This window comes from Chelmon rostratus, chromosome 21 (genome assembly GCF_017976325.1).
Source record: "Chelmon rostratus isolate fCheRos1 chromosome 21, fCheRos1.pri, whole genome shotgun sequence".
Classification (NCBI taxonomy): Eukaryota; Metazoa; Chordata; class Actinopteri; order Chaetodontiformes; family Chaetodontidae; genus Chelmon; species Chelmon rostratus.
Window position 1 is genome coordinate 20788332 of NC_055678.1, and position 26466 is coordinate 20814797.

Genomic DNA, 26466 nt, shown 5'->3' on the forward strand with positions numbered 1-26466 from the left:
ATCACTGGATGGTGTTAAGACAAACATGAAACTCACTTATAAAGAATGGTGTTGGAGAGAGCAACAGTTGCTTCTTACATGCAGGATAAGTGTCTCCACTATTTTGTAGCGGTCAGGCATGTGGGTGACCATATCGGTCATATTGTCCTCTGACGTCCTCACCAGAGTGGGACCAAACACCAGAGCCAGGTTTCTTGGCTCCATCTGGAAATAACATCAAAGCTTTATTCATGTCTGGCTCCATTAATGACCAGCTGCTAATATGAGGAGGTTAGCTTACCTTATTCTTCTCAGAGTGATCTGCCACCCTCTTGAGGTGACCCACCAGGAACTTCAGGGTGTGATAATAGTGGTCTGGGAGGTCATGGATCTGGATGAAGAAGAATAGGAAGCAAAAAAGTAGTGTAGCAAAGAAGATTAAAAAGGTACATTAGATTCAAAAATGAATTTATGACAAACTGTTTTAGATATATTAGTATTATACATTCATTGCTCTATATTCTGCTGTCCTTTGACACATACTAGTTTCTTCATTGTCTTCAGTCTGTCCTCCGCATCTTCTATCCGGTTGGCATCAATGAAATCATTGTATTTGTCTGTAGACAGAGTAGGCATATGACTATAATGAAGTAGCTCTATAACAAAAAGTTAAATATTTCAGCAATAAGTTGGTCATTCTCACATGCAAACAGGTAGAAAAAGAAAAATAATTCAGTGGCAGCCCTACGTATTATACAGTATATACACTATTCACAATAAACAAATGAATGGACGCACCATCAGTAAACAGCGGCTCAGGCAGTTTTCTGAAGAAGGATTTGAGCAGGCTGCTGATGACATTCAGGTCCTGCCATCTCTGTGGAGGCAGACAGGATGAGGGTTTACTTCCAGTGCAGCGTTAGAAAAATACTCCAACAAAATGACATAATGAGTGTTATGAGTACTACGAGTACAGAACTACTTCGGTATGACTTCAGCTAAGACTTCTGTTACAAAACAGCCTTGAAAAGACAGTGTTTTTAAAATTCTGTGTGCTATAGTGATGTAACCATGTATCCCGCACACCTCCTCAGCAGTGTTGATGTCCAAGCCCTTGTTGAGATGCTCCTGCAGGTTGGACACCATGGCGTTGTTCCCCGGCACACGGTAGATGCCGGTGTACTCCAAACCTGTCGTCTCCACCACGCCGCAGCACATCTCCACAATCAGAGGGACAAACTGTGGAGAGGTGGAGGGAGAAAGGGAGGCACAGAGCAAAAAGGAGGGGAATTGATGGAAAGCAGGAAGAGAGAAGTAAGTGTGGTGAAAGAGAAGGAGGAAGAGACAGAAGTAGTTTGTTGGAGAAAGAATGGAGGGATGAAGCAAAAAATAGAAAGGAAGAAAGAACAGAAGGGATGGCATTTTGAAAGGAAAGAAAATGAGACAGAGATCTAGAGTTAACAGTAAATCACATCAAGCAGTGTTGTTTCAGTCTGACGCTTTTAAAATGTTGTCTTCGGAAATCAAGCCCCACATAACACAAGACACAGAGACCTGCACACAGTCACTTGAATGTACACAATATATATAACTTTGATGTATCATTAGTTCTTTCAATGACCTGGTGCTGCTGTTATCTGACTCTGGTTATTTTAGAGATAACGTGATCAGAGAGGCCCCCAATCCCACAAAAACAGATTTCATTCCTGTCAATCATTAACATGCAGAGGAAAGTACTAACAAATCAAGCCACGCTGCCTTCTAGCATGTCTGGCACGATAGCCGTGCTAGCATCAGAGCACTTTTGTTTTTTCATGAATCATTTTCATGCAGCTCTGCTAACCACTCTTCCTCCTGGTCATCCCTGATCCTATGAATGATGGTGTCGGTGTAGTTCATTTTTGACCTCGTCATAAAAAAGGCTTACTTTATGGTTGACGGCAGGCTGACAGTCCTCCAGTCGCACACCGAAAGCCTTCGGACTGCCTGTCTTCTTGGCCTTCTTCATGATGTTGATGCCCCACAGCGCCTTGTTGTCATCTGACACACAAACACACAAATTTGATATTTATATCCACGTGGATAAAAACTGGAAAAAACACTTAGTATGGCCAATATCAGATATTTAATAAAAGGGCTACCGCCACATTAGCAGCTCTATAAGGTAGCTTAATCAAACAAAGGTGGTAGGGAGTTTTGATTTAAACAATTCTAATGAAGAGAAGAAGAAGATTCCTTGTGTTACACAGAATTAAACAAATGAAACACATTTTTATTGACTATTTATGGTTTTTTTAATGAGGCACAGAAATAGCTAGGTAAAACTAATAAATAAAATATACATTATAACACATTCCCGTCATAATTTGAATTATTACTAAAACTCAGACAAAAAAGTCACACAAATAAAATTGCAAATAACGACACTTTTTGCAGTAAATAAAAACCATTTAGGTCATGAGTGTCCACTCTTAAGTAAGTGTTCATATACTATATGAATGCTAAATATTAAATGCAGTCTTTGGTTTAACGAGTCCTTAAAATACTTTAGTTATTACATGACAATTAATGGTTTCAATTCAATTCAGTTTTATTTATATAACGTCAAATCACACCACACTCTTAATGTACAGAGACCCAACAATTCCCCCATGAGGAAGCACGTGGAAACAGTGGCGAGGTGTGCAAACACTTGACCAAACTTTAATTAGCAGTTGGCAGCTTGTTGTAAACTGGTGAACACAGAGCAGAGTTGTGTCTGTACCCACCAGTTCTGGAGGCTCGGTTCACTGACGTGTTGTCAGTCTTCGCCAGGAGGAAAGGGGGCATCATACGATGGGCTCTGGGGGAGGAGTCCGGTTTATTCCCTGTCAGACTGCAAACAGGGAGAAAAACAAAGACAGCTGAAAATGAAGTTTTTTTTTAATTCAGATTTGTTATTAAAATCTCGTGATGACCTCAGTTTTATGTTATTCTTGGTTTTTGGAAACTGCATTTAAAGTTATAGTTTCTGACAGGCTTAAAGCCCCGAGCGAGAGTGACTCCTAATTACACAAAGCGTAAGGGACAGTTGTTATGGAGCGAAGAGTTTTTGCTAAATATAATCCAGACCTGTGTTTTCTGTAGTCATTCAGCTTCTTGTTAATGAGAGCTTGTCTTGAGAAGCCAATCTCCTGGAACAAATGAAAATATACATACATATTAGATTGTATGTGAATGTTTGTGTAAACTCTATTACATTAAATGAGTATGAGTAAGTTCTAACCTCATTTTCAGTCTTGCTGTTCTCCCTGATGACCTTAATCCAGGCCAGCATGTCATCTCTGTCCTCGGCCTGCAGCAGGTACTCGCAGAAGTCCTGCGTGGTCAGCCTCAGGGTGTGCTTGCGCTTGGTTTCGCTGTAGGCGATGTCGATCAGACAGCCGCGGATGCTGATTGGAGGATGTTCGTCCTGGCTCGGGCCGGCACCCGCCCCGTGGAGGACGGCTTCTCGCTTGTCCTTGTAGAGGAAAAGTGAATGGGAACGGAGCACAGAGAAGACTCGCTTCCATGGCCGCATGCCACCACCGACTTTCTACAGTTAGGAAAACAGAAACAGGAACAGATCAGTCACAGTGTAGCTACTGTAACCATCCATGCCTGGCTTACTACTATAACATGATGCTACTAGATCAGAGTTTAGGGTTTTTTACCTGTGACATGTAAGGCTTAGCCTTTGTACTGCTTTTACTGTGCAACAACACACAATTCTGTATTATCATGATATCATGTATGTAGCCATCAAATGTATATTTGAGACCAAATAAACATGAGCTACAGCTGATTTAATTTGCAGGCGACACTTCAGCTGGCAAAAGTCTGCTTCTATCTAAAGGACAAAAAAAGTCCTTGTTTAAAAAACTGCAGTGATTTACACGTGGTAGATCTGCCACCGCTCTGACTGTAAAATGCATGTGCTGACAGGTGTAGTAACAGTTACTGCAGGCCTTCAGTAAGTGGGCTGAGGTTGAAGGAGAGGTCAGTCAGCTTGCTATGTGTAGAAGCAGTGCGCCGTACCTTTCCCTTCTCTGTGAGGATCTGTTTATAGTGCAGCCAGCCCTCCTTGCGAACATCACTAAAGGTGATTGTTCCCAGTTCAGAGGTGGAGTGGCGCTTGGACCGGGCCTCCTCCTGCGCTCGCAGGCTCTCCAGAGACTGAAACACAAGATAAGGGTATTATTGATTGCTACTGCTTGATTGCTGGAATATGAATCACATAAGTAAACATACATGTAGTCAAGTATAATAATTGCAGCTGTGTTGCAGACTCACCCCATCAGTGAAAAAGCTCTTGACTCTTTTTGGTAGTTTGCTGAGGAACAGAAAGTTCACAAATTACACAAACAGGTATTTTGAGATGACTGGTGAGACTAAATGACTTTAGAAGAGAAATGTGCACACTACATAGTAAATGTATCAAACATCCAGAAGTCAAAATAAAAAAAAGTCAAAAAGTAGAATAGAGATCAGTTCAGATAAGAGAGAGATAAGATATAACTTTATCGATCCCTCACTGCAGAAATGAAGATGTTACAGACAGCAATAATAGTAAGAATAAAAAGGAGATGTAGAAAAAGATCACAGACAGTAAAAAGGGACACAAAATAATAATAATTGTTTAAAGTAAATTAACTATTATAAAAGCTTTATTATCTAAAGCTATAATATGTAGCTTTTTTGTATGAAATAAGAATAAATAAATAGATGATCAATGTATGTCTACCCATGAGCCTGTGTGTGTTTTAGAGGCTCTATTTAAATGATGTTTGTCATTGAAGTTTTGGGGTACAAGCTGTGTAGCAGGGGTGGGGAACCTCTGGCCTCCGGCTCGTATACAGCCTGTGAGACCGTTTGATCGAGCCCACGCTACAATTCATAAATACAAAAGAGGGATTTCTTTTTTTTTTAAGAAAATAACATAAAACAGCAGTCTAAAAGACTTCGAATGTGAAATCATTTGAAGCACACAGTTCATTTTCCTGCTCTGCAAGAAAAGCAGTCTGCTCTGACATGTGAATATGCTGCTGAGTGTTTAAAACTCCTTCAGGCTGACTCTCGCTAAGACTCAGTTCTGTTCAAGACTGGCTGACCCAAACCTGGAAAGGCAGCTGCAAGTAGCATCATCATCATCACTACCACCTGACATCAGATGCCTCACCAAAGAGACGCAGTTCCAGTCATCACAGAGCTTAGTGTGATACATGTGTTCAGTAATTTAGTATATTAGTATATAATTTAGTGTTAGCCAGCAGCTGTATCAGGGTGGGACCAAGGCCAGCCTGATACAGCTGCTGCCCCCGCCAAGTGAACTCTCCCGAGTTCCTGACTTACGAGAAGACGCGGCCTTCTTCCCTGAAGGTGTTGAGACCCTCATCACAGGACTTGGATCTCTCCGTGGTGATGGCCAGCAGGTAAGAGGAGCGACGACCTTTAATACTGCCTGAAGAGAGAAGAGGCAAGTCACAGAGGAAAAGAAGAGGAGAAAGATTAAGAGTGTAAAAAACAATATGCAATGTATGGTGGTGATGCGTGAAATGATGACGAAAGACGATGTGTGATAATGAAGTGATATGTTGTTTCAAACTGCGAGTGATTAATATGATGAGGGCCAGGTGGATGAATTAAGGGGTTAAACATAAGTACTGCCTATGAAAGGAATACCTCGACATTTAGATTTTAAGTTCCCAGTTTTAGATACATTTTAGCCTTTCACAGCTAACACATGCTAACAGCATGAAGTGTCCCTATCAAGTTTTAAATGAAATTTAAGAAAAGTGGGGGAAACTTTTTTCCAGTGTAGTGATCTTATTGTGAAGGAGACACCCTTTACTTGTTAACCTCTGTAGACGTCTCAAAATGAGATATCATTTGCTAAGATGGAAGGCAGGTTACAGGCACGATAAGAAGAAATCATTCTGATGGCATTTAACAAGAGAATACAACTGTTGCATGTCAGTTTGGGACTGTTACGGCTGTTTGCAACAACATTCTTTACATTTGTTCCAGACTTGCACCACTGAGTGATGCATAGCACTGGGTATCACAGTGTATAGAGCCTTCTGCAATACCAACCTGATGAAATATACATGACTACGTTACTAGTGGTCTGAAGTTGAAGTGAAAGAAAACTTTCCAACAGAAGTCTAAAGTGGTAAAAAAATAAAATACTGCTGGAATGAGCAGCTCTGTCATGTCTCAGGTCTATTGCTGTGTGCCACAGTGTTTTTAAATACACGCAGGAAACACCAGAACATTCAGAAATGTACAAATTCTACACACAGCGGCCTTCGAACTTCCTTATCTAATGAGGTATTCCAAGGGAAGGTTTTTTTTTCCCTAAAAATGGGGGTAATTATACAGTTCTATGTCACTGAACTCCTTTAAAATGAGTCCGAGACTTATTCCAGACAAATATATCAGTGTGCCATGAAGGCATTAGATAACTGCGCAATGTCAGTTCAAACATACTTTATTTTGGTCTAGCCATCTGTGAAAGCCTTTCAGTATTTAGAGTGGTGAGTGAGACTCACTGCAGTCCTGAGAACGAAGTCGGACAAAGGGGGAGGTGGAGGAGAGGGTGGGGGAGACAGACGTGCAAGTGAGGGTGGCCACAGTGGAGGCTGGGGAACTGGACACCACAGAGCAGGCTGGTACATAGCAGGCCTGTAGGTCAGTACTAGGACTGGTGGGTTCATCTGCAAGGTTGTCATCACAGGTGAGCGACAAGGGATGAGAAATTATTTAAAAAAAAGACAAGACAAGACATGCTAAGAGATTCCTCGGGTGGTGTTTAGGTTGTTAGAGCATCTCTTTGAGACGGGCCTGCTCTGGAGGAAGAAATAACCTCTGATGGAGAGCCACAGTGAGAGTAAATGACAGAGGAGAGTCATAGAGTTGGTGAACTAACTTCATGACACAATGTTTGCTAACATTAGCGAGCCAAGTCACACCAGACCAAGTTAGGCTGCAGCGCAGAGCGACTGTGACACTATAATACAGAATGCCTGTGCTTTTCATTTGTTCCATTTGTTAGAGCAGGATGTGTTTTTCTGTCATACTTTCAAATCCAAATTAAAAGAAATGACTATTTTTTGCGATTTATACACATATTTTTACAGGCTAGTGTTCAGTTTGAACTTGTAAGGTAGAGGCCATGTAACTAACACTGATGGCAGCATCAGCTGGACAGCGTATCTACCATCTGTAGCAATAATGGTAGGTTTAAAACACACTAAAACACCAAGTTTCAGTCTACAATTCTGTTGACTGAACCTGTAAGATTACTTCTGACTCCAGAGCATCGCTTTTTCTAAGAAATGTTTCCGGTTCAGTGTACAAAACATACAAAAACATTAAGTATTCAACAACACAGTTTTAAACACACACAGAAAACTAAATGTTCTGAGGGTACGAGCATTATGTGGACACACACACACAGAACAGGTATAACACACACACAAAAATGTTGAGAGGAAAGCGCAGCTAAACCTCACACAAATTCACACAGAGAAATATTGAAGAGCTCTGTAGCAACAGACGACATGATTTCAAAATATACTAAAATGTACCTGTTACTGACTGACAATGCCATAAATGTGGCTATTAATAACACAGTTCATGTGATGCAATCTCATCTTCAGGAACAAATCTTTAAATTTTAACAACTTAATAACCAATGAATGTAAAATGGCAGTTTTGTGAGAAACGTTGTTATTGTGTGACATCTCCTGACAGCTCTATTAGGTCAGTTGCTACAGAGAAAAGGTCACTAACCTATGAAGGGAATAGAGGACAGGGAGTTGAATGCATGCTGTGCCAGGCTACCATTAGCCCTGCGGCTGGGCCCCCCAGAGACAGGAGAAGGGGTCCCTGGTGTAGGTGTCAAACCAGGAGGCTCCGGTGACTCCACGCGTGTGGTGTAGTGGGGGTGTCGAAGTCCCTGAACAGGCGCTCGGTGGCCGGGAGGTGGCTTCTGCCTCAGAACGACCTCTTGATTCAGGGAGATGGGGGAGATGACCTCCCTGTCCTCACCCAGTTGGGCTCTCTCCTCCTCTGAAGCAGACAGGGCAGGGGTGGACTGGGGTCTGGGTACCATCCCCCCCTCGCTGTCCACAGGGCTGCTCCAGTTGAGGTGAGGGCCGCTGTAGCTGGGCTCTCTGAAGGAGTGGGCCTGCTGGAGCAGGTGGCCAGCTTTGCGACAGAAAGAAGGGCTGTAGCTTTTGTAGCCCACCAGCTCTTCTTTTACTCGCCTTGTTTGGGGTTCAGCTATCTGCTGACCTGACTGCCTGCCAGTAGGAGGCACTGTGGAGGAGGCTGTGATAGGGGGTGTCACTGTGGTTTGGTGGTGATGTCCTGCTGAGACTTTCTGGTCTTTGAGCTCGCTGAATTTTGTCATTTGGGAGCCTTGTGAAGAGTGTTCATAGCGTGGTGAGACCAGTGCTGAGGCTTGTGCCAGCGTTTCCACAGAACGCCCGTAGTTGTGCTCGTACTCGGCGTAGGCTGCCAGCAGGCTCTCTGAGCACGACCTGCTTCCTGGTCCTGATACACCACCCCAGCTCCCTAGCCAATAGGAATCATGGGAAGCAGCAGCTGCCTGGTGGTGGTATAGGAGGGTTTCTCTCCTGCGATGCTCCACAGAGGTTGTGGAAGCAGATGTAGGTCCAGGGCCGAGCGCTAAACCCAGCCCCAGCTCTGCTAAACGATCCTGAGATATACTTCGGTGGCGGGGGGACATGTGCTCGGCGGCCTCAGCCTGGCTGTAGTACCAGTCCGACAGAGCCTGGTGGCAGAGAGCATCGGTGTGAGTGCGGGCAGAGGCCGGCAGGCTACTCTTCCGTGGTGTGGGGAGAGTTGCAGAGGCAATGGCAGCATTATGGTTAGCAAAGTGAAAGTCCAGCGCGTTGATGGCCGAGGACGAGCGGCCACGGTGCCGCCCTGACGGGGCAAAGTGGCCGCTGGAATCCTCAGAACCCCCGGGCCAGCCGGAGGAGGGGGTAGAAGCAGCAGGAGGGCGGTTGTCCAGTGGAGAGGTGGCGGGGCCGGGTCGACACTGCCAGTTGTCCAGGGGACTCTGAGGGTTGTGGCTCTGCTGTGGGGCAGTTGAGCCGGGTTTAGTGGAAGTGTAACAGAGAGGTGGTGGCTCAGGGAGGTTCTGGGCCACGCCTGAATATGGCTCATTGCCTTTCAGGTAGGCATCCTGGGAGTACGCCTGAGAACAAGAGGGGTTAAGACACAATGTAAAACATGACAGAAAGGGTAAAAGAAGCAAGATGGAAGGGACAGCAAGAGGGCAGAGTGGGGCAGATGCAATGTGCACCATGCAGCAGTCTTTCTTTCTTTCGTCTTTATTCTTAAAACAGGCTCAGTACTTCCTACGACAGCTGGATACTGGAAAGCAAACCGGAGGAAATAGTGCATTTGTCTGGGACTATTTTCAGAGGCAAATTAATACACATATGTATCTGGAGCAGTAAGACGGTGTATGTGGGACTGTGTCAAACTACAGTGTGTGAGCTTATAGTAGTGGAGGAACACGCCAGCCAGTACAGCAGTGTGGCTCAAGGATGTGTTTTTTATAGTTTTTAAACAACAATGGAGTTCCTAGGCATAGAGGAAAAGGAATCCGTATCAGAATTTGATAAACAACAGGTGAACACTGATAAAAATGTGAATAATGGCATGGCTCTGATCATTAAAGCTGACCAGACAACAGCCAACCAACATTAGCATCTATTAATTCTTGGAATGTGCATTACATTTTTTCAGAAAATCCAATGTTATTTATGTTTTGACCCTTGTGGTAGATGCTACACCGCCTCCTTTCATGCATTCCTTTTATACACATCTGTAAAAACTAATTCTGTTGTCTGCCCTTTCTGCCCATGCACAATTCCAGATTTCTGAACTTAATCTTTAATAAGCAGCAATAATTATTATTAATACAGAAATACACAACCCATGCTATTAAATCTAAAGCCTAGCTAACTGCAGTGGCTACACACAGTAACAAGGTGAAAAGAAGGAAAGAAGAGAAAAGAGAAGAAAGATAATACTCACACTTACCAACTGCAACACATCCTCATCTTTTGGCATAATAGAGAGCTCCAGAATGTTTTCACTACAAAAAAAAGTTAAAAAATAGAAACAAAATAAGTAATAGGTCAGAACTGAACATTCAATGTCAATTCTGAACAGCAGTCTCCAACCTGTTTTGGATGAGCGCGATCACTTGAGAGTAGGTTTTCCCCAGAACGCTCTGCCCATTCACCTTCACCAGCCTGTCCCCTGAGAGACGCACGCACACACACACACACACACACATATTCAGAAGAAGGATGAAATATCATGTGGTGCATTCAAGGGTTTGGCTTTAGAAGCAGCGTGGCACAATGAAGCCATAGCTTCTTCATTCTTGTGTGCCAAAGAAATTCTAAAACATTTGAATGCTGTTTTAATGTCTGTATTTTCAATCCACTACACCTACTGCAGCATAACCGTCATCAACAAATGTCATCACCAACACCGGAGCCACCCCACAAGTGTGTCCTCAGCCCCTTCTTCTCCACACAAATGACTGTAGCAGCCCCTCATCCACCACCACAAACTTCAAATACTGTGATGGCACTGCCTTCCTCAGACTATGACACTACTGCACGACAATAACTGTCACAGCCTAACAATACACCATTTCTGATTTCATACGAAGGTGCCCTGATAACTACCTGCAACCCAACAGTGATGTCTCAGGGGCCTGGAGCCCACCTGTGCATCTGACAGCAAGGTGAGAAGTTACAGTGGGGGTCAACAAAGATTTTCAGGGGCACCAAGTTAAGTAAGAAGATTATGTAGCTTGCAAGATCTAGCTAGATTTAGCTGTTGCTTGTTAAGTTTATGGCTGTGAGCACTCGCTGTACTAAAGTCAGCTGACACTGATGAGAGAGTGTGAACCCAAGTGCTGCTGCATCTTACGTCCATTGCATGTCATTTGTGTGTGTGTGTGTGTGTGTGTCTTCTACCTGTACACAGTCCAGCTTGTTGGGCGGGGCCATTTTCTTTGACACTCTTAACAAAGATGGTGTCCATTGGCTCCAAACGAGACCGCTGACAACCTGCTCGAACACACAGACACAAAGTGTACACACATACTGAACGAATCCAAATCCAGCAAACATTTCCAGCACTGAAAATATCAGCAAAACCCACAAAGTTGAATCAGCTCCACCTACACATGGAAACAAAAGTCCGCCCCCCTGACACACACATCCTGAGCATTTGTGCATTATAAAACAGAACACAACAGATCCTAATGAGCCCGAAGTGTAACACTGATTCGTCAGAGCCAGGTGCCTGAACATTAGCAAAGACTGTGTGGCTGCTAAAGGCAGCAGAAACAGGACACACTCACCTTTTCCAGTTGCATTTCCATTCTCTTCATCCTGTGGAAGAACCACAGAGTAGGTGTTAGAGGAGAGGAGGACCACAAGGGGGCGCTGCTTGGCTCACATTCAACCCAAAGCTCCACTCCGACCCAGGTCTGACTGACTACAGCTGACGGGGCAGTTTGGGCTGTTGCTCAGCTGCCCAGCTGGCCGATTTACAATTTGACCGATTGTCTGATTGTCTCACTGACTGACATACTGACTCCCTGTCAGTTTGACTGCCTGTCTCACTGTCTGTCTGTCTGTCTGTCTGCCTGACTGGCAGGCCTGCTAGCTGGGTCTATCTGGAGGCTTTGATGCTTCGCTGAGTTAGCTCATTCCTGACCTGGACACACAAAAGGCTCCACGCAGACTGAGGTCTGCTTCAACACAACACCAACCACTCTCCACGCCAGAAGGACATTTCCATACTGTCTACGGCACTGCAGTATCTAATAAGTGTCTGTGTGTGTCTGTAGGGTCTGTATCACCTTAGAAAAATAATCAGAAGATCAAGAAGACCTCGATTCTCCTTGCAGCTTTTTGGCATAGCAGCACAGAATTATTTTTCCAAATGTGGCGTCCACACAGGCCACAGACAGACAGATAAAATTCATCCATCATGGCACAGCATTAGGTTTAGCCCGTTAGCGAGGAGCGGTTAGAGATAAGCTCTTGACATCATATATGACATTAGTCCACAGAACATCCAATAGAAGACCATGTGTTTTCTGTACAATCGGTCATGTCTGGCCCAGGGTGTCTACATGTTTTACCATGACCACAACATCAATTCCTGCCTGTAATGAACAAAATTATACACGGTACCATGGCCTTTTTTCATCATGTTTGCATGCTTTGACACACATATTTGTGAAATAAGTGAAATGTGTTGTTAATGGATAAAACCTTAATGTGCAATATAAAATCTGATGCATTTCAGTCGAAGCATGTTGCACACACTGGACACGTCGTAGAGACAAAGGAAGCAGTCACTGTGCAGCTTTTCTGAAGTACTGAAGAAGTAGAAATATGACAGTGGTCTCTGGACATATATCCAATGAATCGCCAGTATTTCCATGAAAATAAAGCTGGACTGATAAATCTGCCTGACAAACATTTTGGCTGATTAGCTTATTGCAGCTATATTATAGGTATGTCATTAGCAACATAATCACTAACAAGAACTGCCAAAGATATGTTTCAGGCAGTATATAGATATTAAACTTATCAGTGCTCTCTGGAGGAAAAACTATTGAACGGAGACAAATTATTTTTAGAAAATATACAGCACAGTACAGACTGTGTTCACAATGAACATATCAAAATGTTTTTGTATATATTATGTGTTTATAAGTTTAGCTTGTTAACATTTGCTTGTACTGAACACAAACTGCAGCTGAGGCGGGTGTGAATGTCATTAGTTTTGCAAGTACGTATCCGCTCATAAACCAAATGAAAATGTTGACCTGATGGTGATGCTAAATTTGTTGCAATCCATCTGGCAGATGTGGAGATATCTTACTGGATCAATGAAAAGTGTGACCTGCTCATGGTGCCAGATAAAAACTCAAAAGATCACCAGTGTGATTAGGAAACATCCTCTGGGGGACATGACTGTCTGTACAAATTTCATGGCAGTTCATCCAATACTTGCCAACATATTTCACTTTGGACCAAAGTGGATGAACAGACATCGCCATGCATAGGCCCATGTTGCTTGTGTTGTCCCATTCACTACACTCTGCAAGTGAAGGGCCAGTGCTTTGATTGTCAGAATTCGACATTTCCTCTTAAAAGCCCACGTCCAAGACAATTTTCAGTAAGACCTCATTATCCCTCTACTTTTGATGGCATGACATGTATTCCCAAATACTGATTTAATTTTTGGACTTTCACTCTCTCTACTGGCTGCTTGAGCCAAATAAATTCATTTCTTTGTGTCCAGACCAAAGTCTGCTAACCTTGAGGCTGTGGAGGGAGGATTCTGGTGGATAGACGATGAAGTGGCGCAGAGTGAAGCCGAATCCCTGTGAGTTCTTCTCCAGGAAAATGGTCCGCGGGCCTTGCCATGACATGCCCTCCACCTCACCCGACGACAGCGGCCGGCGCCTGTTCTCATTGGACGACACCATGCCATCTTTCCGCCCTTTAGCCTATTGAGAAGAGGAGGATAGATCGATTGATCAATAACAATTAGCTTTCCTTTTCCTCTTGGTAGGAAATGAACACTGACAAAACTTTTACACTGCAAGTATCAGCATTTGAAGAACCTCCACTGAACTTTTGTGTGTACTGTGTATTCATCTATCATTGAATACATAAAGAGGATGTATGAGTGGGTGGATGTGGAAATATGTGATCCATTCACAGAGGACTCTGCCCAGATCCGCCAGAATTCCACCAATGCCCGGAATTTCTCAGAGACTTCCTTTCTCTAAAGAGCAGAGAGCTCTATTTTCACTAACAACCTCACCTATAATCACATTTATTACCTCCAGATAACAATGGCAGAGTTAAAAATATATGCAGTCTATAAATAACAGTCATGGAACAACAGGAAATTATTAGGGCTCATAAACACAGACCTGGAAAATCAGAAGAACAATAGACAAAGGCAGCTTCCCAAAGACTGGGACTAAAAACATCCAATGATATTTCTATAGGCTGAAGGAGGTGAAGAGTAAGCCAGACACAAACACACACCGAGTTCTCTAACACTGAGCGTAATTCAGTTGATGTTAATCCACATGATGCTCAGCCTTTATAATGGCTCATACTGTAGCTCCAACATGCCTGGAAACCATATTTATGTATGTAACAATATTTATCTTGATAGCTTTGGGCGATTAAACAAACAAACGCTTGTTAAAGTCAACAACAATAAAAGCTTCAACACATAAGGAGGAGGATGGAGTCAGCTGATCTGTGAATCACTTATGGTGCATGAATGAGACAGCTGATAGCCGATCGGCTAACCCTGTTCTAATGTCCTGTTAGGTAGATGGACTAGGCCAATGCAGTATTTGGACATGATTATGGATATATGGTTTTTTCCATGCTTATTCTAAATTGTGCCAATACTGATTATTATTTATTATAATTTCTATTGAGACGTGACAGTTACAGTATACTGTGTTTCAAAGGCACAAAACACTGAATATTTGAAATAGGCTGACATTTTACGATGCATTAGTCCATGATTGGCTGCTAGGGAGCAGAAAAACTCAACAGTTGCTATGGATGACATCTAAACACTTTACTATCCACTGTCCATCTACTCATCCTGCAGATGAAGAGCAACACGATCATTCATTTGACATTGTGAGGAGTCCATCGTTCACTCCTCCTTTAGCTCTGGTTTGGTCTCCACCAACTCCTGAGAACAAAATGTGGCTCTTCAGCTGCGAATTTCATGCCTCACTTCAGATTCCTCACTATCACATTAAAAGTCATTTTCGGTGTCATGAATTTTAAAATATTCAGCACATTTTTAAAGATGGTAAATACTTCAAACCAGAAAGTCAGTACTGAGAAAAAATGCATGCAAATATGTTGTTGGGTGGATCATACAACCACCTGGGAGAGAATGAAAACAGTATCTACTCTACAGTATTGACCAGCACACACACTGACACAGAGAGCTGGAGAACAGAAAATCACACTCGACTCTGCCAGTTCTGAAAACAACAGGAAGTCTGTTTCTTGAGACAGGAAGTGGATGGCCGATCCCTTCAGAGGAGTGTTTTGGGGAAACCTTTGCCTCTAAGAATAGTTCCAAGGAGAGAAGGGAAGAGACACACGCCTGCCACAGGAGGAAACCAATGAGTTTGGAGTAGGCTTGCTTTCTAACCACATTTTGCCTTAATATCAGTGAATGGACGATTCTGATGGTCAGTTTGTAGCTGAATACAAACCTGCATTACAGGTTTACACTTCAGCCTGACTTTTGCAACTTTTTTAAGGGCCCACTCTGATAGAATTACATAACATATTTTATCTTCACAAACAGAATGAAATGACCTCGGAGGATTTCTGCCCACTGACATTTGGTTGAATGTGTGTCTGTGGGTGTGCTGGAGAGCCACGGAGCATGAAGTCCTCATCTCGGCGTGTGTGCGATAGCTGGGTACATTGTGGTGTTAGATTCCTCCTAATGCGACATCTCTGCAGGTGACATTTCACACATGAGCGAATGTAAACATGAGAGGTGAGATGCTGTTCCATGCCTTCCTCTCTCTCCCCATCTCTCTCACACACACTCACCTTACTCGCCCACCCACTCAGAGTGTGAAATGCCAACATGCCAGAGTGTGTTTTATTGAACAGGGTTTCTTTTTGCCAGCTCTCTCGGTGACGCAGCTCTGTGTTCTGAATGCAAGTCTGTGTACATTAACTTCATTCTATAGTTTTACTGATTTAATGCTGAGCTTATCCTCATCTGAGTGCCTTAAATTTAATGTGTTGTTTTTTGTAACTTTTCCTTTTAAAATAATTGACAGAAGAAAAGATTTTAAACGCTGAGCAATTTGTGTTGAGACAAACACAACATGGACAGCACATAACAAAACTATGACTGAATCTGAATGTAGCAGCAGTCACTCAGCAGGGTAAGCTGTAAGTGTGACTTTGGTTGGGATGAAAATGAAGTGTATGTACACTGTGTAATGGTGAATATGGGTGTTTTTAAGCATGCTAGGCTGCCAGTGTCTGCAGCGTGTAAGTATGTGAGGGATTTTGATTTGATTTTTTATGAGGATCTCCTTTAGCCCAAAAAGGCTATTTTTCCAAGAGTCCTCAAACACAAAAATATCACCTTAATTGACAGATCAGAAATAAAAAATTATTTGTACAAGTTGGAGAGTTGAAACCCACAGTTATTCTCATACGTTCAGAAAGAAAGGTGGGCCCCAAAGAACAAAGGGGTTCAGGGAATTCAACTTTAAAGTGAAGTGACACTTAAATCTACCCTCCCCAAACCTTTCTCCTTTGACTGAAAATGAAAAGAAATGTAACCATTTAAGACGCAATCACAGAGCAAGGTTCAAATCTATCTTTAGGTTTCCTTCATGGTGGCTGTAGAAAGTTCGTAGTTTCATTTTTCAAAGGACACTGGAGGCTGTGGTTTGCCTGAGCTCATATCAGTTACAGTGGATTCAGATTAGGCTGATATTTAACATTGTTTAGTTCCACTGGAATCGTGTATCATAAATATATGATCATTTTATAAAACTGTTGTTCAAATGAATGATTTCAAGCAAATTACAATTAAAACTAAAAGCAAAACTAGCATGTACATGAAACAAAACCTGTCTTACAATGTAATGGATCATTGGAGTACAGTTCAACTCAACATATGAGTTTGTACACATTTACACACTGTGTGTGTAATTTGCTGAACTGCTCCTGTCTCGGCCTCATTGGGGAAAGAAACGTATTCCAGGCAAGCTGTGGGAGATGTTTTGAGATGTTTTCTTCATTTCTGACTCGTTTGCAGGCCTCCCTCTTTTTATAGATCTTACATAAAAACAAGAACAAGCCATTAAAGACATGTTGATACTGTGCCACAGCCTATATTTATTTAACAAGGAGGTACTCAGCTGTCAAGCATCTCTCAGCAGAGCTGGTTTCACCTGGGCACATGTGCACTGAGCTGATGTATTATGTAGGATATTGCACATAAACACAAATCGCTTTGGAATTAATACTGTATCTTAGCATCTCTATCTCCTCTAAAACAAGGAGTTTAGATAAAGTTTTTTCCAGTTTTACTGCTGTCACTGTCCCAGCCAGAATGCTTCACTAAATGTTTCAAGTAGTAGTAAACCAATAATCTCTTACTTTATTAAAGGCTATTTTCTTTCTTAATGTAATTCATTCATAAAAGTAACTTATATATTAAAATATAATTTAAGCCTAATATTGTTTAATGCATTTGACCTGACCCTTCTACCCTACATAACAGTCCTTACCTAATCCTGAACTCTCAGCCTGATTCTGCAGCTCTTTCAGGACAACAAGGGCTTATTGTGCTGACTCAAGTATAGCTCATCATTAACATGGGCCACTCAATCAATTTACTTGCTCTTCTGTCTGCTGCACTAATCATTTCCTTTGGCTCACTTGGGTTTAGCATTGCAGGCCTTTGCTTTTTGGTACCCAAATGATTCAGCTCATCTGACATTCAGACCGCAGCAGAATGAGATGAACTGAGAGAGAAAGAGCGACACAATGCAAAAAGACACAGTCACATCCACCCTGCGTACACAGATCCCATAATATAAACTGACAGACACGCTGTGTAATAACACACATACTCACACACAGTGTGTACTAGAAGCTGGATTACTAAAGCAGTCACTCTGCCAGGCATGCAAACATACAAGCAGTGTGTGTTGGAAAAGGTATGATGCTTGATGCATACTTGAGCAGATGATGTAAACGCACAACCACACACACCCACACACCCACACACACACACACACAAGAGTTTATATAAAGCTACATGAATTTCTGTGCGTAGTAAGGGCATCAGCCTCATCTCCCTTCCCCTAGTCAACAGGCCCCCTCAGTGCTACATTACATAACACCTAAAGGAGGCACAGAGAGGCAGACAGAGGCATGAGACACACACACACACACACACACACACGCGCACACACACACACACTCGTATGAATCAAATGCCACGTGCTGAATCTTCCTCCAAACCGTAGATAATGAGAGGCTGGTAATAGCCAGTCTGTTCTACTCCACTGTGCAGCCTCTATCCTGACACAGGTTAAAGTCACCCCCTAAAGTCGACAGCAGTGACATCAGCTTGGCCCCCTGTGATCAAACCGGGATACCAACATGGTGGAAAAGGGCAGGGGTGGTCAATAATAGTGTCCTTGCACTGATAAGAGAAGACAGGAAAGGTTAAAGCAAGATGGCCAAAGAAGATCCCAGAGGAAATACACCTGTCCACAGTCATCAGATCAGACAGGAGATGAAGACCCTTCAATACGAGGACAGCCACGGCTGTTTTTAGAGCTGCTTTTTCTGCTATGTACAAGGACGGAGCACAGACAAATTCTGACGCTGGTCCAGAAGCTGGATTCTAGATTTTTTTCAGTCAGGTTATAAGCTCTGGTTTTCATTCCACCTGTCAGAAATAAAACCTTAGTACATGTATATTCCCACATAATTCAACAAGAATCAATATTTTCATATCAACAATGGGCCAAATGACTGTGTGTAATGTGAAAGGAGCAGCTCATGGTTACATACGCAGTGTTACAAACTGTGCAGTTCCTTTACGCTCCATCAGCTTATTGTTTTTGTTTTGCAGGCCACAACTTCACCGTTTGAGTCTGACCAAAGTCATCGAGCTCTTTTCCAGCAGCAGCAGGCAGCTGTTCACAGAGGAACAGCTCTGTCAAACCTCACTACACAATACCTGCCATCACCAAACAGCAGACAAAGCTAACAACTCGCTGGTGAGCAGAGAGGAGCATTTCACTGCTAAAGAGCCCGATACTTTTTCAGGAGCTGGCGGAGACAATAAGAGATAAAAGGAGAGTGAACATTGGAATCTTCAGGTCGCCACAAACAGGACTTCAGATTTGTTAAAAGTCAACTGTTACTTACACATTAGCCATAACAACTTCTCTAGACCACGCAATGAAGACTATAAGACAATCTCAGAACCAAACCAGTCAGTGATGAGGTACAGCCAATCATTATAATGGATATAAAGGTCTAATGTTGGGATCAGATAACACAATATCAGCCCAATAACAGCTTGACCCGACAGATGCGAGGTATCAGAAACTATAATGAACGTCAAGCACAACAAGGGCTCCATTTATCCAGTGTATTGATGCAGACTTTGGGCCAACTCACAGCATCACAGCTAACTTGTGACGATGATATATTGGAGACACTGACCCATACAGGCACAGAACACTCGTCCACTAGTAACAGTTGGTGCAGCCAGGTGAACCCCTGGTTCCTGGCACTTCCTTCAACACCACCTTTTACCTCACACAGGTTGTGAAATATGGCAACAATCGACAATTTAACATTATTAAGATTAAGATTATTAAGATTATTACCGAATCGAAAGAGAAAAACAAAAATATTGTGTAGATAATGCACAAGGCCCTCAAAAAATGTATTCAAAGCAACATTTAATAAAAGTTAAGAAGAGGACATCAGGACCAGCCATCCCGCTAAGCTGACGGTTTGGTGATCCAATACAGCAACAACATGAGATAAGATAAAATAAGATAAAACTTTATTTATCCCCAGCCGGGGAAATTTGGCTTCAATATCAATTATTTAAGCTGTCTTATCATCTACTTGTTTGATAATGCTTTTATAAGAACATCACACATATAGAGGTGTGATCATCAGACTGCCTTGAAGCCCAGTCCAAGAGTTAGAGTCCAGTGACGATCTAAAGCACGTTACAGGTTCTTTTCAATCCTGACCAGAAAATGTAGCTAGCAAAATACTGACCCATGGCCAGAGAGTAATAAAATCTAATAGCACTGAATAATGGCAGCCCTAGTTCCAGCAGTAAACTAGTGCTTCCACTCTTACCCAGGATAAGCGGTGGCGCTGTATGAGCCGCCGGGAGCCCCGTCTCCTTGGTGATGCGATGGGAGTCAGCCGGGGTGAGGCGCGAGGTGAAACACCCCTTAAAACTGCCAGCCAGATACAGCGAGGTTCGGCGTCGCTACAGTCCACACCGACAGAACACTGAAATCGCCACTCGTGGCCTGACGGAGCCGGTGCGACACCCGACACCCTCAGCATAGCATCTCCACATTCGTGAGCACATGTACCGTCTGCACAGCGAACGCACACCAACACACACCAGGGGTCACAAGGCTTCGGACCCCACGGCCGAGATATGCGGTCACCTCCGCACGATCTCTGCTTGATGCATCACGGCCAGAAGTGACAACTGAGGCTAAAACAGTGGAAAACACACTCCTACACAGCAAGTCTACTACTGAGCTGTCAATCAGCACTATGGATGCACAACACAAGTCGTGTGAATTTGTAATTGTTGGATCCTCCTTGGATTTAGCTTGAGTGCCATCATTCATGTGTCTCTTCTTCAGGGGAACTCATCACACTGTGTTTCATGTGTCTTGAAGACAGATGGTCAAGCCATGACGATCCTGTCTGAAGCCATGGAGAGCATCCACATTTTGATTAGACTACATTTGTCATATTTTCTCAAGTTTTCTACCATGTTCTCTTGAGCTAGTTCTCATTTTTTATCTGTTTCTAACTTGGTCCTTGTCTTTGAAATTTAAGGCAAGTTTCTTGGATCCAAACAGCCATTGAGCAAATCTTGACCTCTTGTTGCCTTCGTTCACCTTTCATTTAGTCCAGTCCACAGGTGTAGATGAGGAATTCTCAGGCTTTAATGGCATCCTTGCATTCTGAATGTGAAACAGCCTCGGTCCCGGGGTACCTACAGTGGCAGCGTTAGCTGTTTTGAACAAGTCCTCTTTAAAGCTTTCAAAGTAGAATTGTCCTCATGTCAGAAAAAATACACTCATCTCACTGAAGCAGTGGTTATTAGCTGCTGTGTGATTTGGATTTCAGAATCGGCTCCATCCCAGACCAGTTGAATCCCGCTCCTGGACCAGCTGAGCTGAGGAGGCAGTTTGATGTCAGACCAGATTTTAGAACTGGATACAATCCCACGCTGCTTCTTAGAGATCCAGTGTGTCCCCCTTCATGCTGGCACCATAGTGCAGCATTGGCTTTGGCTGGCTATCTTTATTGCCGTCTAAGTATAGTCCTCCCTCCTCCTCTCAACCCTGCCATGCCTCTCTCTTTCTCTTTTCATTCTCTCTCTCTCCCTTGGGTCTATTTGCTGACATCCCTGCACTCTCTCTCACTCTCTCTCTCAGTCACATTCCTACCATCCCTTTGCTACAAAACCAGCCCATAGAGCAGAAAGCAATGTGACTCTCTCTCTCTCTCTCTCTGAGCGTTGGTCTCTCTGTCTCCTCCGTTAACACTCACATGATGATGGCGTTGGTCTTCAGGGCATGTTGTGAACTATGTGTGTTAAAACGATTATTTGGTTAATCGATTAGCAGACCGACAGAACACTAATCAACAACAATAAAAGATTAAGCAACATTCTGTTATTCCAGCCTCTGAAATGTGGGAGGATTTGCTGCTTTCCTCTGTTTAATATCTTTGTTTGGACACAACAAGTAATCTGAAGATGTCATCTTGGGCTCTGGGAACTTAGGACGAGCATTTTTCATCATTTTTCTGTGCACACACAACATGACTACAATAGCGGGGCCAGTGTGCATTCAAGTATAGAGCCTGAAGTAAATAATGTAGCCCGAGGCTGTTTTGTTGCACTGGAGCCGTGCTGTGGAATAGGCTTCTATTTTATGAGGGTGAAAAAAACAAGAGGTCAGGTCAGGTTTATGGTGTGAGGCTTATTAATGAAATTTTACAGGAGATATTTATCTGTTTTTATTGTATTTAAGTGCACTGATTTTGCTATTTATCATTTTATGCATTTTCAGTTTTTCTTTTAAGATTCTATTGTTTAATCTCATGTAAAATGTCATTTTACATTCAGGGCCAATTTTTAAGTTGTGTTCTCTCTTAAACATGTTATCCTTTGGATAATGAACTGCATTTTGTAGGTCCATGAATAATTCAAGTCAAATCTAATTTCTGACATGTTGTGGATGATCAATAATTAACGCATCAAAGTAAAAATGCAGCATTCTGGGAAATGTCTGTCTTCCCTGTAGTGACATATGAAGATTCAATCACATGGCTGTGCATTAAATTCTGCAGACAAGCCATGATTAGCCTAGCTTAGCATAACACTCCCTAAATAATGGATTAAACAAACAAGATACTATGCTTTAATTAGTGACATCTACAAGCGTCAGCATATCTTTTAACTTTGGATAGAGCCAGGCTGGCTGTTTCCACCTGCGTCCAGTGTTAAGGTGTGTTCAAAACAGTCCCGATTTGTTACCTTGTTCACTGCATTTATCCTACACCATTTTCTTTGACTACCCCAATTCTCATCCACTATTTAGTGCTCTTAAAAACTAGTTTTTGCTCACAATTTCATTGCTTATGATTTAATAGATGTGAAAATTGTGTCAAAACTTCATTTTACTGATCACTATACAGTAAAGTCCTGGGTGTCTATTAGGAAGAGTAAATGAGTGCACGAACAAGAGAGCGATTTCTGGCACAGCTTTTATGCTAAGATAGAATAATCATGTCGAGGAATGAGCTCTGTACTTAACACACAGACCTGAGATTGATGTTGATCTCCTCATCTCACTCTAAGAAACAAAGCAACTAAATGTATTTAACAAAATGCTGAACTGATCACTTGATCAGTAGTGCCAGTAATTGTTAGTAGCAGTCACATGCATGTACAGTGAGTATTAGAGAAAAAATGTGAACAAGCTTCTCTGTGCATTTGTGTGTATATCTGGTAAAAAGAGAAAAAAGTGTGTGTGTCTGAGAGAGTAAAACATTACAACCAAACTGTCAACTAGCATAAATGTTTGTGCCTCTTGAATAGCTCTACATGTGAACAGCAGACCGTGTGTGTGTGTGTCTCTGTGTGTGTGTGTGTGTGTGTGTGTGCACGTGTCCACCCTCTTCCACCCCTCCACAACAGCTCTAGCAGCGCTGTCAGCCCCTCAGTCCTCTTTTCATTGACACCTGAGAGCAGCTCAACCGACAGACAGCGAGAGAAAGGGAGAATGAAGATAAAGAGGGAGAAGTGGGATGAAGAGATGCTAAAAGAGGCTGACGTCCATGCAAACATCATCCAGCAGCCTCTGCATCGCTTGTCTCCCGTCCTCCTCTGGCCCTTTGCTTCACTTCCTTTTCTCTTATTTATCCTCTCCAGTACTTTATTTTCTCCATTTCTCTCCTTACACCTTCTCTCTCTTTTACCTCTACCTATTCTTAACCTTTCCTTCCTTTTCCTACATTTCAACGGTAAAACAAAACCTACGTAGCCAAAGTTATGCTGCCTGAAATCAAACAAGCAAACATTATTCTGGCAGTACCGTGCGTGCCATTTGAGCAGCGTTGGTTTGGGAAAAGGACTGTGGTCAATCTGTGCACTTCTGACAGTGTTTCCCTGACTGTGAAGACTCATAATCATGGAGGAGTCAAGCCCGAACAAAAATAACATAATGTGACGTGTGAGTCAGAGGAGAATATGCATCTGTTCTGCCCTGATTCTTTATGCCTCGGCTCTGTTAGGACTGCACTGGAGCTCAAGGCGAGCGCGGCTGGTATGAGGACGATCCACCACATGATGGCTGTGAGGAGAAAGGCTTCTCTCTGGCTGTCTGACTCTCTATTCAGTTCATGATTCACTTCACGTCACGGTATACAAATACAGAGTAGCTACAACAACACATTCAATCAAATAAAGGTATCAAATCACTAGAGTGGCAACGTTTTCAACTATTAAATTACTCAGCAACTGTTTTGACAATCGATTCGTCATTTTTTAAGAAAGAAATGTGAATATTTTGTATTTAGTTTCTTTAGTCATCTATGACAGTAAACTGAATATCTTTGGGTTGTGGACAGATGTTTGAGGATGTCATCTGGGGCTTATGTGACCAAACAACTAATCAACTACTTGAGAAAATATTTGACAGATTGGTTGACAGTGAAAGTAATCATTAGTTATAGCCCTACAATGAATCCGTTCTTCCTTGCAGAATGTACAGCATATATTCAACACAGGTCTGTCTTTGCATCATGTTCAGTTTCAGAAGCATCCAAAGTCACAAAAAGGTGCTTGTTGACTGTATGCCCAACTGTGAGACACCTTTCCCCAACAAAATCATGCCACAGTCTGGCCTACCACAGTTTACAGACGTCGTGAATCACACACACCCTGAGAAAAGACAGACAATCATGCAATGATTAGGCTGAAAACTGCTCACTACTCTGTGGGCTAAAAAAGGAAATACATTCACAATCTCATGTTGATATCTTCCAGCCTTAAACTCACAAAGATGTATGCATTTCTCTGCTCTGGTAATCCTATGCCTCCTTTTCTAAATGAAACTCGCCCACTTCAGTGAAGGAAGTTTAAACTTACAAATGTTGTGCAGTTGGGGTCAAGTCAGTACAGAAGTTTAAGGAGAATGAGGAGCGAGCAAGCAGAGCAAGGAAAATAAAGAGCTGTCAGGCACCATCTCAGTCTGAAAGGAAAAGACAGGGAGAGAGAGAGAGGGAGGATGGACTCAAGCAGACAGCAAATAAGATGAGAGAGAGGAACACAGAGAGAAAGAGATGATCGCTGCATCACTACAGCTACAGTGAAGTGTGAAAAAATCAGCTGAGATAAACAAAGAGAGATGTATTAACTGACTGAATGGACACAAGAATGGCAACTGCACATTTTACATCTAAAAGTTTCAAAGACCTGGACACTGAAGCAGGACCTGCTCTGCATGGTTAGTGCCTTGCATGTTAGTTTGCTGCCACTCGTTTGTGAGTGTATAGACTCGGTATCAACACTCTTTTCTTACACAAGTGAATAAAATCAGCAGTCGAACATCATGACTTGCTATAAATTCAGTTTAATATCATGGAGCAGTCAAATCAGTAGTAAACCCCTACATGTTTTGGATCTTTTCTATGCCCTCTGATGACTTAGGTGCACGACTTCCAGTGAAGAGTTAAACTGCTGAGTCTGTGGCTGCCTTTGAACCAACCGACATGAGCAGAAACACCTGCATATTTACGATGTCTGGGGACTCAACGAATATTAGAGATTTGACTATGTATAACCTAATTTTGATTATACAATTATAATTACAATTAGAAACTATAACTGTAGTTAGATATAATTGTAATTTGATTGTGGAAATGATTACTGGTTGTGAAAAAAAACTCTCTTGCTCCTCTCCTGATTCAGTGAATTAAGGGTTTATTTTAACCAAACCAGGGTTGGTGGTGATTGCTGGAACAGTGAAAGATGATGAAGAAAGATTTTGAGAGTTTTATTTGTTTCTGTAGAGTTTGAATGAAGTGTGTTTTACGATGCTAAAATTACTGTTTCAGTGAATGGAGTCTGGTGGCTTTGGTGAGAGTGCTATAACAGCTGTTTGTGTAACTATAGAGATCATTCATTCTGAGCCTGTCTGCGACAAACACTTTCAGTGGAAGTACACTGGCGGTAGCCAGTGAAATCATTGAAATCACTACAACAGGAGCCAACCTACTTGTATAAGTACATTCATTTCAACAGAAAGATCTCTTTCAAAAGATCTACATACCTACACATTACAAAATAAACAAATAAAATTATGTCCTATACTGTGAATTGAATTATTCGTTCATATCAACTTGACCTACATTATATTTTGAATCAATTAAAGTTTTGCCCTCTTATGGACATAATGTGCAAAAATAGATATTTGATTGGTCGAACCTATGTGCTTCTTTTGAAGAAATAATCACGTCATTTTTCACCAATTTTGACAGCTCCAGCACTTGGCCACTAGGGGGTGGAAGAAGTGAAAAAAGTCTCATACAGACTCATACAAAAATAATCTCTCAATCGTCACTCATGAGGTGTGTGGTGGTCTGTGTCTGTATCTGAGCAGACTCTGCCCACTGCCTGTATTTTCTCATCTTTCTGTGTTTGGGATGTTTCTGGGCATCAACCTTTGGGCAGTAGACATGTAGCCACCAGCCAATAACAGCGCACAGGTAGTGAGGGCGAGACAAAAAAAGTGAGCAGGTGTCAGCTGGGGAAGAAGGGCCAACATTGAACTGACATATTCTACTCATTCTATATAAATAAGAAGTATGAATGCAGCTTTAAGTGCACCATGTCAGTCTAAATGCTGTTTCAGGGGCTTTCTGCCCTACAAAGAGTGGGAGAATACAAATATTTTGAATTCGTTCAGGTATGATGTTGTCACACTTAATGATGTTCTCTCTCTTTCATTCCAAGAAAGCTCACATGAATTTAAACTGACAG

General features: G+C 42.5%; 1 protein-coding gene across 3 annotated transcripts in view; it reads right to left on the minus strand.

Annotated features, from left to right (window-relative positions):
* LOC121625006 (rho GTPase-activating protein 23-like) overlaps positions 1–26466 on the minus strand; it is a 65062-nt gene that overhangs the window by 6016 nt on the left and 32580 nt on the right. For 2 of the 3 annotated variants that reach the window (XM_041963011.1, XM_041963009.1), the window contains exons 2-20: positions 13400–13591; positions 11423–11453; positions 11034–11126; positions 10224–10302; positions 10075–10135; positions 7792–9226; positions 6549–6713; positions 5350–5458; positions 4291–4330; positions 4036–4173; positions 3245–3553; positions 3091–3152; positions 2748–2854; positions 1907–2019; positions 1066–1218; positions 778–856; positions 523–596; positions 281–370; positions 79–204 (exon numbers count right to left, since the gene is read on the minus strand). In XM_041963011.1, the coding sequence (XP_041818945.1) occupies positions 79–204; positions 281–370; positions 523–596; positions 778–856; positions 1066–1218; positions 1907–2019; positions 2748–2854; positions 3091–3152; positions 3245–3553; positions 4036–4173; positions 4291–4330; positions 5350–5458; positions 6549–6713; positions 7792–9226; positions 10075–10135; positions 10224–10302; positions 11034–11126; positions 11423–11453; positions 13400–13591 (3456 nt within the window). The remainder of the gene's footprint in view (positions 1–78; positions 205–280; positions 371–522; positions 597–777; positions 857–1065; positions 1219–1906; positions 2020–2747; positions 2855–3090; positions 3153–3244; positions 3554–4035; positions 4174–4290; positions 4331–5349; positions 5459–6548; positions 6714–7791; positions 9227–10074; positions 10136–10223; positions 10303–11033; positions 11127–11422; positions 11454–13399; positions 13592–26466) is intronic. The other variant, XM_041963010.1, reaches the window with a different exon arrangement.